Genomic DNA, 15794 nt, shown 5'->3' on the forward strand with positions numbered 1-15794 from the left:
AGAAATGTAAGGTAGGTATATTAACAAAGAATAGACGATCGAATTTGAAGAGATCGTAAAGAAACGAATATCTTTCACGAAATCTGAAGCACCCAACAACAGCAATTTGTCACGTGCCATATCTTTATGTTGGTACTTATTCCTTGCTCTCTCTGTTCGCGTCTACTCTGAGCCTTTTAAAATTTTATACGTCTCGCGATAACAATGGATAAGTCCGAGGGAAATCCTTTCGATTAATGATGCCACAGATAACCTACAACTAGGGTCAACGTCACCCAGATATGGACAGTTTTACCCGGGATATCCGGATATTATCAGATCCTGGTCACTATGACCTCTTTGTGGGTGAGAATTTGTCCTAACCTAATTTTCGAATACCTTTTCTGAAACTACCTGTAGAAAAGATACGTCCGTTTCACCTTGTTATTCGAGACATCCCTCAATTGAAAATGTCTATAATCGCACGATTATAGAAACTTCGATCCTCAAGATGTAATCTTGTAATAAATCCTTGAAGTATAAATACAACGTAAGTTATTTCTAAGAGAAATGAAACGACACGTAAGAAGATAGGCGATAAATAAATTATTGTATCCAATAAATTGGTAATTTCCAGCGAGAAATTAACTCGTCTTCCCCGGTCAACAGGTTAATTACACTCATTCAATCAACGTATTCTCATGTATTTATCACGTCATATTTGAATTACTCAAAATAATTACTCGTCCTATTTAATTATTCCACCAATCAACAAAATATTTGCCTGCGCCGTGATGCTATAAAACACTTTCTAGAAAATGTATCGATTAAAACTATTACAAAATATCGCAAGGTATAAACGAAACTCTTCTATTTCGCCCGTAAACGAAGCGGTTACTTCTGCCAATGGTTCGTCATAAATAAACAAAATTTCTCTCAAGGAAGGAACCAGGCTTCTGTTTAATAGCTGACACGCTCTATGGATCGTTTCGCTTTGATCACTCGTTATTTTCCTCGTTGCTGCAGCCGGAACAGCTCTGCAGTTTCGCGCGAGGAAACATGTAAGTCACGTTACGCCTTTATTGTGCCTTCAACGATGTTACGAACATTTTACTTCTACACATTTTTCTTGTTAACACCACGAAACAAAGAACCACCGAGAAAAGTTGCATCGGCAATCAGTTATGCCTGTTTCTTCGTTGCAGAAGTAGAAGAACCACTTCTCAGTGCCTGGAAAACTTCCGTACTCGATTGCGCGAACTTTATCTCGAATTCTTTCGACGTGACCCGTCGATCCCATCGAATCACCGCCAACCATACCCTGCTAATTTCGTTTCCGGTCGATGGTAACTTCGATCAAGTTTTCGGTAAACTGGATAAAACGGACTATCCACTGTGAAAAAAAAACCACTGCTCTATAATTACATGATTTGATACTGTGAATATAGACATTTTGGATATCATAGAATTGTACTTGATTTTTTTTTTAATGAATCTATTTATGTAACTAAGGGATCTGTGATATTTAAGTTACGTTATGAAGATTTCTCGTGGTACAAGCTAAAACTTTAAATAGAACGATGTCTTAAACACAGACAAACCTGTTTAACGAAACATCTGTTTCTTGAAATCAATTTTGTTGCAAAGTATAATTGAAAATTCGACAAGATAACTTTGGAAGATTAATTTTCGAAAATTCATTTAGTGAAAAATTATTTAATTCCTTCAACAAAATACTTTCACGGAGGTTGTGGTTTTTATAATATTTGCTCATAGATTTGTACGTATATAAGTCGTTTAGAAGGCATATTGATCAGCTGCATGGTAATAATGTCGCAAACGCTGCTTTTTATATTCTATATTTACCTTGTAATTTACTATTACTTGTGTCATTTTCTAGTGATAAATGAATTCATGGAGGTAAGTGATTTGTTTTAAGAAATGAACATTAATCTTACGATTATGTAATGAAACTGAGAAATTGATAAAAGGAGTTTGGCTTTTGAGAGATCCATATGGGGACTACAATGTTGGCATAAAAACTACAGGTTTAAATTTTACAGGAAGAAATTTCAATAAACATGGAAACGTTGGGGCTGTGTCGAAAGTCCACCATGCCATGGGTACATTTTCATGAATCCTCCCCGAGGAAACCTGAACGCTCGTAGAATATGTTAATTACAGTAATCAAAGAGCGGAACTAATTGAATTGAACGAGGTAAAAAGTTTCAGGCCGAAAATTAACATAAATTAGAAGAGCTATTAAAATCTTTTTTAGCCTGTTCCTGGGGCTGCAAGCTCGACTGGCTGTTTCGTAGCTGGTCGATTGGCCAAACGGTACCTAGATACCAGTGTCAGATACCAACGTCAATTTGTACCGATTCACCGAAAAGATTTTATCGTTATTGAACCGGCTCGTGTGTTTCCTTCCAATGTTCGCGTTTCAGTTTATTTAATTTCCTGAAAACATTTTCGCGAAAAACATCGGTCTCTGTTTCGCGAAATGGACACTTGCATTTAGGAAATTAAACCGTCTATAAATATAATAACTCGTCCCTTCCCTTTTAACATGTATCACTCGTATTTTCCAACCAAAATCACTCGGTGGGATTATTCATCGTAAAAAAGAGAATTACTCAACGAATCCGTCATTTTGTTCAACCTTAATTTCTCGCTTAAAAATATAGTTCTCGAAGTAAAAATCATCCAAAAATGTATATACGTATAATTATTTTAATTTCTTCGCTTTAGAATATTACTATGTTTTAATTCTTCTCGTCAAGAGGTATCATGCTACGATTTAAAAAAGGTCACAAATTTGACATATAATAAAACGAAATAGTGCCTAATCTTCTTTTAAAAATACAAAAGTCGTTAGCTTGGATTCGCACGCTTTCTCCAGTTTATATAGAGCCGAAAAGTCGCCGAACAGCTGTTCGACAAAAGCTACGTCACGAAATTTCACTTGCGCAACTACGCAACGCGTGCTGTGTAGAGCTCGCATAGGAACAATCAAAGTACTGTCCACTGTGATTTATAACGTCCCCACTCGATGAATAGGACCTTAATCAACTCTCCTACCGCGATTAATTATTATTCGTAACGGCGGCACACACGCGCGTGCCACCAAACCGCTAGACACGTCAATACGCATCGCGTCCAAAGGCCTCCACTTTGCTCCACCAAATTATTCATTCCTTCCACAACCTTGTTTAACCCTTATTTGCAATCTTAAATTGACATTTTCATTAGGTGTACCAGTTGAATTTGCACACGAGTAATTACTAGTTATTTATTTTACTTCTCAAAATGAACGTTTTATAATTTGTATAAATTCGTTTCTTTCTACTTTCAAGTGTATTTTATGATGTACGATTAATCACACAAGGGGAAAGTGTTATTCGAATCAGTAAACTCTATTGTATCACTAAACCACGGATTTTGCTGTAAATTCGTTTAGAATCGTGCGATATAGTAAGAGAAGGATATTAAATTTGAAAAATCTTGCAATATCTTATAACGTATCACACTGTGACCGGATTAAATAAAAAGATACATGAAATACATGAAATAGACACACAGAGTGCAAAGGATTATTCGGTATAATTGCACGAGTGTTGGCGAGAGTTGGTCGAAATTCGAGTTAATGGAGGCGGCGGTAATTACGAAATAATATAAAAGTAAACCGAAAGTATTCCACGGACGCATGAATTTCAGTTGCGCCACTATTTTATCCCTATATTTTATTACCCTTTTATTTGACCGCGAGCCGCGGAGTGTTCGTAATTAAAATTAATTCGCTCGGCCGCAAAAAACCTTCGAATAATTCCAGCCGGCTAGGCTACGTGGAAACCGCGTAAAAAGTCTTTCGCCGCCGTCGTAATGCACTCATTTCCATCACGAATTTCCATGGGATCCTACGTGTAGACGAATTGAAAGAGCGTTGTACGCGACCGTTGGATTCCGCTCTGTAGAGGTTTTCGTTGAAGTCGATCAAAGAACTGATTGCTCGCGTGAAAGAAACGAATTATTTCGGCGGATTATATGAATACGAATTTATACCAAATACTTGACCAGTCGTCCTAATTACGTTCGTATCCACATTAAGCTACAACGAAACGGAATCAAGAATGAATTAATAATCTGAATAATTATACAGTTCAGTAAGTTAGGATCATTTTTACGAGCATTATCGTATCATGAAAACAAGAGATCAATCAAAGAAGCTGATAACGCTAATTAATCTTTTCTTGCTTAAAAAAAAAAAAAAAAAAAAAGACTGGAATCAAATAATCGAAATTGAGGAACGTCACTAAAGTAGATACAACTACCATAATAACCACGAAAAACATGGATAGCTCTTTTAATATGGTCGTACGTGGAACTTAATAACATCGCAGCTGGTAGCTTCTAAATATCCCGAAATTAAATTTTTGTCCAACCACCCTTTAATTAAAAGGCACCCCGTCAATGGCATCAAACGAAATTGCACTTAGTTTGGTATAGAGAGAGGACAGTGCCAAAGTATTCTAGGTTCCCCTAATTTTCCCTATCGTAGTGTTAATAATAAAAGAAAGAATTCGAAGAAAGAGCGTCCAGTTGAGCGAGTGTGGCGAGGAAAGTCGACTGATTAATCGCATGCAAATGCCCTGTGACGACACCTCGAAGAAGTTTAATATGTACTTTGTCAGAAAACGTGTCCCTGGGCCTGCTAAAGGTCGAACGAACATGCTGTAAAAGGGATTTCATCATACTTTCAACCGTATCTAAAGCTGTTTTTCCGCATTACCTAACGTGAATCAATAACGTAAAGAGGCAACTAACGTTGTAAATTGTTTCTGGGCGATTAGGTGGAATGTACGGTCTATTAAGGCTGTCGCTTATTTGAAAGCATAATATATGAGCTTCTCAGAAGTCAAAATGATTAACTTTTTCTGAATTTCTTAACTTCGTTGCATAAGTATAAGATTAATATTCGATTATCAAAAACATGGATGGCTCGTTCATTACGAGAAGATGTCATAAATAATAGTGAATTCTAAGGTAAATTTAAAAAACAATGTTTATATCAACATCATCGTTTTTCTGTATTTTTCAATTTATACAGTCTAATGTGGCTTCTAAGTAGGTCACACGAATGACATCAGACAAATGTCGATAAATTTACATTATACGTTTGAGACCAGGTCGACTTAAGTTCGTTAAAATTGACCCAATTGAAGAATCTGGTTCTCTAACTATATCAAAAGTGGATTTGTCATGTTTATTCCGTGTGCTCTTCAAATAATTAACTATAGCTTCGACATAATAACAGAATGCTACGAACGAAATATTTATTTCCTTAATGAAATCATTATTTTTTTTTAAATCCTAACACGTTCCAAATGTTCCAGCGAAAATATACATCGTGTGAATTTCCAACTTTACTTTTTTTACAATTATGTATACAATTATAGGTTTCTAGGCTTCATCTATGGCAGAAAGTTAACAGCGCCAGAAAGAGTTTTCACACGAATTCGACAATGGGACTTCGCTTTAGCCATAATCGACCCTAAATACCGTAGAAACGAAGAAACGGGCACGGGCAAAGCGATAAGTCGTTAGAATTGCCGGCGACGAAAACGCGACACGCCGCGAAACGTCGTTAATTTCGGAATAATCGCCGCGTATCGACGCGAGCGGGTGCGAACGTTCGCTGTCGCCTGCTGCTCGCTCCAATTTAATATGGAAATCCTGCGCTACGCCCTATCGAGAAAATCAATTACGTCTAATGAATACAACATGAAGGGTTAAAGGGTTCGGCAGGAATCTGCGCGCACTTTTCCCCCGATTCGAGTGACGTTCGAACGGCGAGAAAGAACAGGGTGAAAATTTCCAGTCGAATTGCGGCGGCCGCGACAACGTTTCCAAGATCATTTGATTAAACGTGACTGTTTTTCGAACGAAGCTAAATGGTGGCGCTGGAATGAAGTCAGTTGGAAAAGTTATATAGCCAATTAATGAAATCTCAGAGCAATTTGAGGGTTAAATCACGCGTCCGATCCGTCCGAACTATTATCGTGTGAATTTTCATACTTTCTTATCGAATGGAATATGAGATAGCATCGCTTTTCTGTTAATTACGATTTTATAAAATATTGGTCGTTTCTTTTAGTATAAGATTCCCATAATATGACAGATAAGTGCAAACGTTATACCCATTACTCATTTCTAATTTTATGACTAACTTCTGGTGAGAGAGAAATTATGTCTCATTTCTGACGAGAGGAAAATTATGGCTCATAATTCTAAATACGCAGCTATATGATGCTTACAGTGGGAACGAAAGAAAAGAAGAGAAAACGTAGAAGCATATAATCAAGGAGCGGAGAAGGAATTTTAAATTTAATGAATATACCGCTTTTTTTTTAAGACGTAGAAAGCGTAATATAATTATCGTGCGTTGTCAGTTGGAAATTAAAAGAACAGTAATAATGAAAGAAAGGACAGAAGGATTTAATGCGATATTTCGACTAGAAACTAACGAACTACGTTGATTTCAGACGCGTTGGTAAGCTGTCGTTAGACGATGGTTACAGTATTTTCACACGTTACGACTTATTCCATTATGGTTACGTCTAATGAATACAACATGAAGGGTTTAAGGGTGTTCAACAAAAATCAGCGCGCGTTTCAACCCCATCAAAAACACAGCTAACTGAATTCATGGTTGAGTGGGTCGAAGAAATGCAATTTGTCAAGCTGCGAACAGCACTGGACCGCATTAAGAAACGCCGTCGCGACATCAATTAAAGATTACACAGTATTCAACCCTTTCACGAGCTGGCGGCTAATGGACTTTAAACATTAAACGAATTGTTAGCATTGCTAACGTTAATACGAACATTATCACGCGGCGACATAAAAATAAAAAAAAGTCAAATCCTAACGTAATCTTCATATGCATCTCGCCAAAAAATTCATCAAAAGGCTGCATTATTCTATTCAATTTAACAATTATAACCAGTGGCGTGCCAGGTGCGTGGCTTATCTTATCCTTCGATAAATAATATAACAAGCTCAGCTGGAAAGAGTTAAAACTAACGTAGTATGGGCAAAGAAACTGTTTCGATGCATCGAAACAACTCGAGTTCTTTTCTCTTCTTGAAGCTCTTAAAATATTTGCCTCTTAACCGAGCGACAAAGGCCATTTAAACAGCTGATCCTCGCTTATTTCGAGCAGCATGTAACATACGAAGACAAATCAAAGAAACCGTTTCACAGACACGCGGACGTGCACTACAGTCTAACCAACTTCTATTTATTTAACCGAGATTCCGTCATCTTCCTTTTGTTTGCCCTTTTAAAAAGAAGTAAAAATTCGGTGGTGGTTTTCGTAAGTACTAACCAATACCGTCGTGGTTCACTCGGTTGGCCGAGTTCCCCAGTCCGAATGAGTCGTGTAAACAGTGTCTAAGCAGACGGTCGCGTGAAAAACGGGCGGGTGCAAGTTGAACGACCGATGGAAAACGAATGAGGATCCACTTACCTTCGCAGGGTCAGACTTTTCGGACTCGTCGTTGAAGGTCTGCGAGCCACGAGACATGGTGTTCCTACGGGGTGTCGTGGTGCCATCCTGCGAGGGGCGGACAAACTCGATTCTGCCACCCTCGACGACGATGTTCGGGGCTGGTGGAAAATTCTCTGCGTTACCGAGCGGATCGCAGTAGCCTAGGAGCCCGGCTTTCTCCCCGTACAGGGGGTGAATTTGTCTGCAACAGTCGGTAAAGACGCGCCACTGTTAGAGGGTTGCAAATCCAGATGGAGTTTTCAACTTAAATTCTAGAACGAGAGCTGATACCAGAGAAGGAGCCGCAGGTTTCCGGTGAAAGTCTCCTCACGAGGAATTTAAATCGTTAGCTGAGTGGCCTGAACAATGAATCACGAGCGAATGAGCAACCAATTCGAACAAGAGATATTGTAAATTTGCACGTGAATGCGGATAATTCGTACGCGACGAGAATTTCGAGGCGAATCGAATTGATCGCGCCGAGGTGAAAGCTGCTTTTAATCGGGACATTTATCGATGAAACTGCAGGCTAACGAAATTAAAAACCGACTGGCGTTTAATCGTCCATCGGCGATGCATTCTTCTCCCTGCCGTTTTCCGATAAAACGGAACGTTCGCTTTTGCGCGCATATGATCTCCAATGATTTAATATTCCATTCGTCTCTGTCCTCGCAGAGAGTAAACGAACCGTGAAAACGCGCCAACAGCTCTAAAAGTATTCGACCAGGATTGAATCGCCAATTTAAGGGAATAAATCTGACCGCTAGCTGACTCGAGGCTCGTTGAAATTCAAATTGGTAAATGAAAATTTGCGAAGTACTTGCTTTGGAAACTAAATAGAAGATAGTAGACGATACGATTATCAATCGGGAATTTGAAATGCAAAACAATCCAATTATTGATTTTACGTACTGCGTACGCGTAATGGGGAAAAATAGCAATCCGATTCATTGGTGATATGGAAACCGTATTCACTAGCTCGCGAAAGTATTTAAACACTTGTTATAGAAAGCTTCTATGAATATATTGTGCCTGTTTGTCGCTCACTAGCATCGTATTGCGACACGACTGCCATTATTACACTGGTTTTCAAATCAATCTAAAGATGTATACAGAAATTACAAGATATTTATTGCAAACGTATATTTAATAAAAAAATTAATATACAGTATGAATAGTTATCTTAAAACAAAGTAATAGTAAAGCGTTAAATATGATCCCATTGAATATTAAGGTTTATTAATATAGTGTATCGTTAGCTATTTCAACATTTTGATGATCTTTATAAAATATATTATACTTGAATTTGAATATCTTGTAATTTCTAAATGTATCTCCAAATTGGTTTTAAACTTCACCGATATAATCATGACAATCTTAAAGCAAGGCTAATCAAATTTTGGAATACGTTCCGTAAAATACGCATAATATATAAAAATAAATAAATAGTATCTACAAACTTAGAATACTATCGTGAGACCGTGTACGTAGGTAGAATTAATTAACAGAATTAGTTCATATAAAATAAAAACGATGTTGACAATATAGTGCTCGTAGAACCCCGATTACGTGGGGAAGGTTTCTTGATGCGGTCGCGACGACGATTAAAACCGCTGCCGTTCTGGTCGATGAGATAAAAACTACGGGGAGGAAATTACATTACCGCTAGTTGAATTTTCACGGCAGACGCTCACGGCACATCACGACTAAAAGGACAGTGCATACGCAATTCTCGCTTTTTCTGCCTTTTGTAACGTGAGCTCGACCGAGTAAAAATGTTTCGCAACTTTGGGTCTAACGTTGCGCCGGCGCGACGATGCACGCGATACTTTACTGAATTAACGCATAACGTCTTTCTTGCGAGCGAATGAGTTTCATTAGCAACGGGTTTCGTAACATTTTTGTAACTGGCATTTGCGCTCGTGTCAGTGAACTCGTTTAATTTTCCTGTTTATTTCATTGAAATCACAGCTTCGCAAAGAATTGTGAATCAGCATTGAATTTATTATACAGAGCGAAAAATTTCTTACGGCCAAGCTATTTCAACATGTCCTTTAAGTACCTGTAGATAAGAAGATGTTGTATGAACATTAATCGTTTGAAGTTTTTACAAATTATAATAAAAATACGATACATAAAGAAAACAATACTCTTGAAAACCAACTGATTTTATCCATTAGATTTTTATTTGTAAGGAATTTTGAAATTCTTATTTGTAAGCCATATTGAATAAGAATTTATACTTGTGGTTAACTAATAAAAAGAATCGATTTATCCATTGAAATGGGACAGGATGAAATTTGTACAATAATAAAATCAATAAATTCGTGCATCTTATATAACCATGTTATTCTTGTTTTAACAAAAAAATGGTGAAGATTTTGAAGAAGCGATTATTAAGCAATTCTCATCTTGTACCATAGAAACCTCAAGTTACCGTCCTCTTTATACTTCATATTTTTATTATAACATTTTAATAAATTTATACTCACAAAACACACTAGAAAAGGAAACACAAAGTTTGACTAGAAGAAGCAGGGAATGCGTATATTAAATTTTCCGGGTTAAACTTGTGTAACAGGTTAATTTGTTAAGGCATCAAACTTAAGTAGAGTCGCATTTTTTAATCAGGTAAAGCGTACCAATTCGTGTACTTTAGAGATTGAGGTCAAGTTGGACCTGTTCCATGAGTTACATAACTAGCACTTCACTCTATTGCATTGCAGCTGAGAAAAAGTTTAAAGTTGTGAGCACTTATGTGTCAATGTGTCGTCAAATGAAACATGCACCGCTGCTTTTTTATTAAGTATCAAGTTCATTCTATTTCTATTTTTATTTTTATTTTTTTTAATAACGAATCCAATCTTGTCGATTTAATTTTTAAATTATTTCCAGCGTTTCCTATGGGAAGCTTTTTAACAGTGAACGACGGCCTAATTCTCACGGATGCGATTGTAATATATTGTAGAACACTCTGACATCACGTAATGCATTACACCAGTTTTATACATGCATTTCAATGCAACGTGCGGTTATTGAGCAACCGGAAAACTGACCGACTTAACCACGCAACTTAAACGCTGACAAAGCCATTTGGTTGATTATTCGTTCACGCTTGGCGCCGATTATGCGAGGAGTGCATTTGCGTATCAACGACAGTAATCTTACAAAGGCTCAACTTTGATACAATTACAAAGAGATCGACTAATAGCACATCCATTTTCACACGTTTATCGGACGCCACTCTATAGAAACTTACGTCTTACGTCTATTAAAAACGTTTTGCTATTGTGACAACAATAGTAACTGACAGACCGAGACTTTGACATTATGCTATTATGCGTATTAAAATATGTATTGATATATCTCTAGCATGTACACGACATGTACATACTATACTTTCAAAGAAAATTAAAGTCCATTATCGAATTTCACGTTATTTGAAAGGCGCATTTATGAAATGATTTATTAATAAAGTCACAATAACAGGAGAAGACGAAATATTTATGGAAATCTGAAAAAGCAGAAAAACCGTGCACCGACATAGCATGAAATCGTAATTTCGTGGACGAGAGAATGAGTAATCGGTTTATCGTGGATTCATGGATGTTTCAAGAGAACATAAAACCAAGCACTCTCTGCACACAAACCACATTATTATGTTTTAATAATAAAAAAAAGAAAGATACACCAAGGATATTGGTTTTTAAGAAGCGTATAAAGTGACCTTTTATCATTTACGCTGCATCATCGTAAAAGTTTCCATCGAATTTGAACTGACGTGAAATTGAACGCGATAAAGCGCAGTGCCGATTTCAGATTGTAATAGAGCCACGAAAAGTTGAAGAAATCCCATAAATTTTACGTTTATTACTCGAGATGAAGAGTATTTTTATGATATTCGTTTATTCGAACTCAAATAATCATTTATATCTGCCAAGATTTGATCGAAATGTTCATCCAATAGCAAATATTTATGTCACGTTCCAATTTCTGAAATATTTAATAATAGCTTGAATACAATGAAAAATGTGTTTGCGCTGAGAAATTTTTCGATAAAAAGAACAGCACGACGTTTTAATATTCCAAAGAAGAATGAAATTTTTCAATTTACAATATCGTACTGACATTCGACGAAGCTATTTTACAACTGACCTGTTAGCACTAGGTCAGCTGAATTGATGAACACAAATAGCACTGCAAGTTATGCGAACGATGCAACCACGCGAAACGATCGAGCAAATATTTCGAGGAGAATTTCGAGGGTAATGCTCAGGCGTACACGATCCATTGGATTGTTAACTGGCTACTGGCCGACCAAAATTTGCAAGCGAAACTGAGCAATTTTGGTAAACTTCGAACATTAATCGTCTGGAATAAGATTTACAGCAGAGAGTGATTTTCTAACGTATGTTTCACTTTGCCCACGACAAAAATGAAATGCCTTAATAACAAACAAATTTTTAAATTATACATGCATATCTGAATAAAAAATTCCTTATCGTCGCTTGAATTTCACAAATAAATTTCCAAACTTTTATATGAAAAAGAGAAACCTCCTTAAATAAGAATCAATATTAAAACTTAACTAATACATTGCGACTCTAGTTACGAAACAAGTTTTACTATTCTTTTTCTCCGCAGAATAATCCATACGCTATTGAAAACCAGCAACATATTTTAATTAGACGGTGGAACGAGTTGCCCTCTAATTATGACTGCTTTCGAGTCTCTCGCGTCTCGTCGTTTTCATATTCCCGCCATGGAATTTTCCTTTCCTTTCTTTCTATATTCTTTTTCTTTTTTACTGCTCTCTCGCTGCGCTCACGAGCAAAGCGAAACACACATGAGCGAGGAAAAAGAGAAGAAGAGCGAGAAAACAAAGGAAAGCTACGTGGATGCTTGATAATAAGTGGTTTAGCCGGGAAATGCGATAGGGTGAATCTCTCTCTCTCTCTCTCTCTCTCTCTCTCTCTCTCATCAGGTGGCGAACAAGAGTTCACGGGGGTTCGATTCCGCCGTAGTTGACAGAGCCAAGGGCTCGAAATATCACATGTCGACGAGGAAATAAAATAGGCGTTTCAGTGTGCACGGCGAATGGTTTATTGTTGCCAGGCTTATCGAACGTCAAGCCTTCGTCGAGGGGTGAATCTCGGTGGGTAGAGGATGAAATGTACCAGCACGGTTAAAAATAGAATTTCCTGAGTACGCTTCAGGAACTACGGTTTATTAGCACTTCGAACGCAAATACGATGAAATTAAATCGGCAAAGAACCAGTTGCCTTTTAACTAATTGAATTAATACAATTACGAAGCTTCCGCCGTTGTTCGATACGAATTTTCAATTGAATCCTATGTATTCCAGAGAATAATAATTCATAATGATAATATGATTGTAGTAAATTAATCCGACAAATGTTATCAACAGCATCGAAGTCACTTAGGACATGACTTTTGTATTATTTCTGAATTGCGCTCTCTTGAAAATGAACACACCTGGCTGAACACGGAATACGTCATGTATAGATTACGAACATAATCTTTTAAATTACTTTCATGAATTATATACTAAGAGCACAGTTCCGATTGATATAGATACATCATAGCCTCTCCTTAATGTAGGTCGAAGCCCTTCACGAAGATGAACAGCCCCGACCGTGAGAAACGGAGTCCTTCGACACTGCCTGGCCAAGTTTTCCAATTAACCCGTGTTTATTACGCGGGAAATCGAGGTCGAGGTTTTTCATTCGCTTTCAAAGGGTGAGAAAAGGCTGCAATCGCAAAGTAGCTTACCTGGGTGATGGTATGGGACGAGGCTTATCAAGCGCCAGATCCGAGCTCAGGGGCGAATCAGGTCCGCGGACGCTGGAAGCCCTAGGCAAACAGAATTATCGTTAGCTCGATTGCTATTCGGAAGCCAATAACGTATAAAGAAGGCTGTATCTTACGTTTGCCTTTATGGAGGTCGATGCCCAGCAAATAGTGCATATATATGTATATATAAGTATCCATACTATCATCACACACACATACTTCAGATTAACTTACAATATAGTATCTAACCCTATAAGAGAAACATTATTACAAACTATAATATCTGTAAACAATGTACAAAGCTTTAAAGCAATTTGACGAGAACTGTCTCGTTACTGAATTTCACGGAATCGTGCAGTAGGTACGCGGTATGCTTTGCAAAATATTACTCGATTTATGTACAGGGGAAATGCTAATCTAACCTACAATTTCACAACAGCTAGTTCTCGCAGAACTTTACGGGATAGAACAATCGGTATATGGTGTATTTTGCAATATACATATTAATCGATTTATGTATAGGAGAAATGCCAATCTAACTTACAATTTCACAACAGCTGGTGTCGCTGCAGAACTTTACGGGATACAGAAATCGACGCATGGTGTGCTTTGCAGCATACATATTAATTGATTTGTGTGTAGGGGAAATGCCAATCTAACGTACAGTTCGAGAACAGCTGTTTAGTTGCGGAACTTTACGGGTTAGAACGATCGATACCTGATGAGCTTTGCGGCATATTAATCAATTTGTGTGTAGATGAGATGTCAATATAACCTACAATGTTACCTACACAAACACCGTATAAAATTTTGAAGTACTTTCACGATGACTGTGTTGTTACCAAAGCTCACAAGATCGAACAATCAATTTACAATGTACTTTTAATGTGTTAATTAACTAACACGTTATGTAGGAGATGTATTACTCACAAGTTCTTATTTTCACGAGTTGAAATTTTCTGTCACTGTCCACAAACTATGGCGACGTATTAATTGCGAATTAGATCGACGCATGCGCGCACCCTCCAAGTTACGCTCCAGGACAGTAAAAGCGCGCGCAGGCGCGCGGATTTTGAAAGATCTATAATCGATATCACAGTTACAAGACGTACATAATCAAAGTTTCTAACCATTATGGAATATTTATAGAAAGACCTTCTTTATTACTGGTATCGATCCTTATAATTATGAATAGCACAGGATGGACGATGTATGATTTAAGACACGCATTTACGTAATTCTGCGGCTTTTAAAATTCCCTCGAGCTCTCGACTTATTAAATCATCGTTCGAATTGCTATAATTACGCTATGAAAATAAAGTGTCCGGGATCGATCGTAAATTACACGGTATGCGGTTTAAATTATTGGAAAATGGGTATCTCTCCGGTAGACGGGTCAAACGATTATTCTGAGAATAAGCTTTACAGGATATTCACCCTTCTGTGTGGCGTTACGTGTCGACGTCGTTACCATACATACGCAAGTACTTACGTACAGTGTCGTGGTTATTCAGACGCAACGAAGCATCATCAGAATCGTCTCGTGAATTTCTTTTTATGACAACGCACGCACGTAATTTGTTGCACTTGCGTAACACCCGAGAACCTCGTCCACACTTTTACGGATCGTATGCTTTTAAATAATTTTGAATACATAAAACAGCTCCCGTATCGAAGTTAAAATATAAAATTCATTTTCGCGGACCATACCCTACCCGCTATAGATCTATTTTCATTGCCCTTATCTCGATCAGCGATACTGAAAAAACGACGTTCGATTCGAACGAATTACGATTACATAATCACGATTCAATATGCGTTTCTCCCCATTACGATATTTATATCTTCGTTCCCGGTATATGACAAGGCCCGATATCATGAACTCGCCTTTCGTGAGAACGTGCCGTAACTCAACTTCTGGCGCCCGACTGCGTGACATAAATTAATAAGTTGGACGAATAAACGCGACAGCCTCGGATACTTTACGCGCAATCGTAGAATTGATGCTTTTCGTTTTACGACAGACATCCCGGATGCAAAGGCGATCGCGTGATCGTACCGATAAGTATGTTGCAGAAATTCGCGGTGATCGTTTCGCCGATTCGGCCTTAACGTTAGGATTATGTAACGATATCGTCTTATTTCGTAGCCGAACTTTTCAATTGATTCATTTATACGCATAAACACTCTATTTCCTTTTGATTCGTAAGTAGCTTCGCGTGTTCGCTTCATTGTGTAGTTCGATATCGTAATAGGCTATTTTGCGTGAAAAAGATAGTTACAAACGAACTTAGTTGAATAGAGGAACTTTCTAATGCCGTGATTAATGCGTGGTTTTAAGCAGCCTAGACCCAGGCTAAGAAGTTTGGCGTGATTGACCGATACTCCAAGCCATAGTTCCGCTATCTCATCCCTAAATCCACTTAAAACTACACTCAACGCTGGTAATTAT

General features: G+C 37.6%; 1 protein-coding gene across 8 annotated transcripts in view; it reads right to left on the bottom strand.

Moving 5' to 3' along the window:
• Positions 1 to 15794, bottom strand: part of LOC126871272 (uncharacterized) — a 391282-nt gene that overhangs the window by 208348 nt on the left and 167140 nt on the right. For all 8 annotated transcript variants that reach the window (XR_007691603.1, XM_050629884.1, XM_050629885.1 and 5 more), the window contains exons 3-4: positions 13322 to 13402; positions 7508 to 7730 (exon numbers count right to left, since the gene is read on the bottom strand). Coding sequence is in view for 7 of the 8 variants with exons in the window: in XM_050629884.1 (XP_050485841.1) it covers positions 7508 to 7730; positions 13322 to 13402 (304 nt within the window). In the remaining variant the exon portion in view is untranslated. The remainder of the gene's footprint in view (positions 1 to 7507; positions 7731 to 13321; positions 13403 to 15794) is intronic.

Source organism: Bombus huntii, chromosome 11 (assembly GCF_024542735.1).
Source record: "Bombus huntii isolate Logan2020A chromosome 11, iyBomHunt1.1, whole genome shotgun sequence".
Taxonomy (NCBI): domain Eukaryota; kingdom Metazoa; phylum Arthropoda; class Insecta; order Hymenoptera; family Apidae; genus Bombus; species Bombus huntii.